Source organism: Tupaia chinensis, unplaced genomic scaffold (assembly GCF_000334495.1).
Source record: "Tupaia chinensis unplaced genomic scaffold, TupChi_1.0 Scaffold143758_1, whole genome shotgun sequence".
Lineage (NCBI taxonomy): Eukaryota > Metazoa > Chordata > Mammalia > Scandentia > Tupaiidae > Tupaia > Tupaia belangeri.
This window is the reverse complement of record NW_006203607.1, coordinates 971,022-975,611: the sequence shown is the minus strand read 5'-3', so window position 1 is coordinate 975,611 and position 4,590 is coordinate 971,022. Positions and strand designations below refer to the sequence as shown.

At 61.0% G+C, this 4,590-nt stretch overlaps 1 protein-coding gene across 3 annotated transcripts in view; it reads right to left on the bottom strand.

Moving 5' to 3' along the window:
* HIVEP3 (HIVEP zinc finger 3) overlaps positions 1-4,590 on the bottom strand; it is a 391,696-nt gene that overhangs the window by 7,927 nt on the left and 379,179 nt on the right. For all 3 annotated transcript variants that reach the window (XM_027766902.1, XM_027766904.1, XM_027766903.1), the window contains one exon: positions 2,414-2,500. In XM_027766902.1, the coding sequence (XP_027622703.1) occupies positions 2,414-2,500 (87 nt within the window). The remainder of the gene's footprint in view (positions 1-2,413; positions 2,501-4,590) is intronic.

Below are 4,590 nucleotides of genomic sequence, written 5' to 3'. Positions count from 1 at the left end.
GCCCCCTCCCGGGATCTGCCTCCCCGCGGGCCCTGGCGGCTCCACCCTTCCAGTCCCTTAGCCATGAGCCTCAGAGTCACGCTGGGCTTGTTTGTTATTATTATTATTTTTTCTCATTCCTCCCTTCATCTCTCTATGATCTGTCTGCAAAACCCGTGGGCTCGCGTCCAGAACGTGCCGGTCGACCCCTTCTCACCCTCTCCCTGAGAGCAACCAAGCTGGAATGACTGGCTCCCCGGGGCCCCCTGCCGGCCGTTCCCTGCACTCAGCCAGCGTCCCAGTACTCAGAGAATGTCGCCGCGCTGCCCTCCACACGCCAGGAGGACAGTCAAGGAGAGCCAGGGCCAGGGCCACCCCTGGTCTTCACGGCACCAACTCGCTCTGACCCAACTGCCCCAACGCCCTGTGGCTCCGGCCACGCGGGCCAAGCGCCGTGGCCCTCTGGCCCTGCCCCGGTGCGAGGGTGCTCCCCCTCCCCCCGTGTCCTGCCTGGCTTTCTGACCCGCCGCTCACACGTGTGGGCCCCTTTACTTTTGCTTCGTGGTCATCCCCCCTGATCACCTACACACTTGCTCACTGTGGGCTCCCTTCTAGACCGCGGGCTTCCGGGGACCCGGCTGGGTTTCGCACTGACTCTCCAGCACCTAGGACAGAGCCCGGGCAGCCTAAGGGGCTGCCTAGGCTGAGCGAGTGAACTTCGTCCTCACAAAAAGTGCGAGGTGCACTACGGGAACCAGGCTGGGTGGGGTCCAGGCACCAAACGGGGCGGGGTCCAGGTTGGCTCAGGCACCTCCTGTCTGGCTCATCAGCAAGAGGTGGCATGGCGTCAGTGCTGTGTGACCTTGGGCAGCCGCCTTTACCCCTCCGAGCTTTCCTCGACTTGATCAGGAAATGCAAGTTTGTACCACCATGCGTGAGGGTGTGAGGCCTCAATGAGGTGACATCTGCACCTGGGCTGACATGCATCCCCGACAAGTTTGGCACCCCAATTCTAGCTGGAGGGATCAGCCCTACGTTTATGGTGTGTTCTGTAAAAGCAGCTCATCCCACTGACAGGAAGTATGACAGCTCTTGCAAGACTGTGACATCTGCAAACCAGAAAAACTAAAACAGAGCCATGCACACACTCCTCTTTGTCACACTCTAAGCCAGGGAGTCTGGGTCACAGCCTGCCCTGCTGGAGGGACTGCCCACCTCCAGAGCCTGTCTGGCACCTGCCTGGGTACTGAGCAGCACCCACCAGACCCTCTGCCTCCTCCTCCTCCTCCCCACTCTTAGAGACTGGCTCCCACATGGCCCTTGGAGATGAAGGCCATGGCTGGGCTGTTGCAGTGAGATGGGGTCTGAAGATGACTGTGGCTGTCAGATCAGGCTTTGGCCTTATTGAAACCCTGCCAGCTCCAGAAGGCTCCCGTGTGAGGCCCAGGCCGGTGTGTGCAGGCCTACGTATATGGGCCTAGGGCAGCATGTGCAGGCCCATGTGTGAGGCCTAGGTTGGTGTGTGCAGGCCTGTGTGTGAGGCCAAGGCTGGTGTGTGTAGGTCCTTGTGTGAGGTCCAGGCTGGTATGTGCAGACAGATGTATGAGGCCCAGGCTAACGTGTGCAGGCCCATGTATAAAGCCTAGGCCGGTATATGAAGGCCCGTGTGTGAAGCCCGGGACAGTGTGTGCAGGCCCGTGTGTGAGGCCCAGGCCGGCGTGTGCAGGCCCATGTGTGAGGCCTAGGCCGGCGTGTGCAGGCCTGTGTGTGAGGCCTAGGCTGGCATGTGCAGGCACATGTGTGAGGAGGCCCAGGCTGGCCAGCGTGTGCAGGCCCGTGTGTGAGGCCTAGGATGGTGTGTGCAGGCCCATGTATGAGGCCAAGGCTGGCATGTGCAGGTTCTTGTGTGAGGCCCAGGACGGCATGTGCAGGCGCATGTGTGAGACCCAGGCTGGCGTATGCAGGCCCATATATGAAGCCTAGGCCGGCATGTGCAGGCCTGTGTGTGAGGCCCAGAATAGTGTGTGCAGGCCCATGTGTGAGGCCCAGGCCAATGTGTGCAGGCATGTGTGTGGCATGTCGCTCCTCAGAGCGTGTGCCACAGACTCCTTTAGAGGGTCTGCTGTGGTGGTGAGAACACGCCAACACGCAGTGGGTGTGCACCAGGGCTGACGGCAACGTGTCCTCTGAGTGTCCCTGGGGGCCGGGTGTTGCCCTGGCACGGCGGGCGGCAAGCTGATGGCAATGCTGCATGTCTGCGCTGTAGGTGCGTGTACAGGGAGGGGTGGACCCTTCTGCGACTAACCTCTGTCTCCCTGTGGGCGGGTACGCTGCAGTGCTGGGCCTGGGGGGGGGCAGGATGAAGAGATGCAAGAGAGCATGGGAGAGGGGACCAGAAAGGAAGGGGGAGGGAGGGGCAGTGGCCTTTTGTTACCTTCTTCGGCTTCCAGTTCCTCCAGCACCCCTGTCTCTTGGCACTTTTTGCTGTGGGCCTTCGACTTCATGTGCTTAGTCAGATTCCCTGGAAAGAAATGAGAAGGGGCTTAGGCTTGGCTGCAGGGCAGGGGCTAGGGCAGGCCCAGGCTCTTGGAGGGAGCAGCCGGCTGGCAGGCCGGCTTCTTGGGGCAGGCCCTGCAGATGCAAAGGCTGGGCAGGGGCTGGGGCCCTGCTGTGTCCTGGTGCTCAGCTGAGGTGTGCAACCACAGCTCCTGTTCAAGGGGTATACCAGAGCCGGCGGGTGGCGGGCTGTGAGGGCAGAGGGCGTAATGAGGACGTGAGATGCTGGTTAAGAAACAGACATAAAAGGTGAAAGGAACTCAAGTGAGTAGGGTTTGTCCACTTCTAGCAGGTCCTGGCCCTGGGGCAGGTGACACTCATGACAGAGGAATGCTGGCCTCAGGAGTGCTGGGAGGCCATGAGGCTTCTTCCCCTGACCGACACAGAGTGGTACTGGCATGCCTCTGGCAGAAGGCAGCCCACTGGGCAGAATCTTAGGGCCTGGGAAGGGGGCCCATGGCAGTACTGGGAGTGGACAGGACAGAAGGTGAGGGCCCAGGAATTGGGAAACAGGGACCCCAGAAGCACAGAGAAGGCTCCTCAGAAGGTGCCTCAGCTTCCCTGGCCAATGCACAGGCAGACACAGGACCAGGGCGGCTGAGGGAGGGCACGGGAAAAACTGCCCTGCTCGGTGCCTACGATGCTCTTGAGGGAGGCTGACTCTGCCCCTGGCTGTAGGTCTGGCCCCACGGGTGAAGAGCAGGCGGCAGCTCTGAGGCATCTGGGCACAGTGGCGTCCTCCTCCCCATATGGGCACCCCGTCTCCCAGGTCGCACAGCCTGTAGACGGGGTTCTGGGAAGGAGAGGCAGGGCACTCCACCCGCTCCAGGTGCTTCAGGTGCTCCTGCGGGCTCAGCAGCCATTCCCAAAGCCAGGAGCTCGTGTCACTCCAGGACTGCTACGCTCCACCGTTCACAGAGATCGCAAGGCCCCCGGGTCAGGTGCTGTGTCTCATTTCCCCTATTAAGTGGCAAGCTGGAATGGGGAGGATGCATGGAGATAGCTCCTGGAGTGTATGTACAGAGAGACTAGCGGATGGATGGGTAAAGGGTGGATGGGTAAGGAAAATAGGGAGAGAAGGATGAACAGGAAGACAGGCGGAGGGACACGATGGGTAGATGGCAGATGAAAAGACAGAGAATGGGTGAGTAGATGAAGAAAACTGAAGAATGGGCGGACAGTGGGTTGATGGACAGTGGGAAGATGAAGAGCTGGACGGGAGGATGGAGGGCTGGATGGAGGACAGGGGGCTGGATGGAGGATGGAGGGCTGGATGGAGGATGGAGGGCTGACAGGAGGATGGAGGGCTGGATAGGAGGACAGGGGTCTGGATGGGAGGATAGGGCGCTGACAGGAGGACAAGGGGCTAGATGGGAGGATGGAGGGCTAGACAGTGGGTAGAGAGCTGGACAGGGGGACAAAGGGCTAGACAGGAGGACAGAGGGCTGGACAGGAGGACGGAGGGCTGGACAGGAGGACGGAGGGCTGGACAGGAGGACAGAGGGCTGGACAGGAGGACGGAGGGCTGGACAGGAGGACAGAGGGCTGGACAGGAGGACGGAGGGCTGGACAGGAGGACGGAGGGCTGGACAGGAGGACCTAGGGCTGGACAGGAGGACGGAGGACTGGATGGGCGACAGAGGGCTAAGTGGGAGGACAGAGGGCTGGGCGGAGGGCGGAGGGCCGGATGAATGGGGCGGGTGGATGGAGGGCCGCGCGTGTACCAATGTGTGGGGAGGCAGGATAAAGGAATGGGGGAGTGGAGGACGGAGGGAGAATGGGAGGAGCAGAGGATGAAAAAGCAAATGTGAATGAAAATGACAGTTGGACTAACTCACGGATGCGAGGGCAGGAGACGGATGCCTGGGAAGGTAGATGAGTGGATGGGAGAACAGGGAGAGCCCAGGGTGAAGGGGCATCTCCATCATTCTGAGAATGCTCGGGAAATTTTCAAGTTTGCTGCAGGGCTCAGGGGTGACCGCATGCTGGGGTCTCTGAAGTGTGCAAGACACGGGCAGTGGGGACGGGAGAAGGGCTCTTTCACTCCCTCCCCAC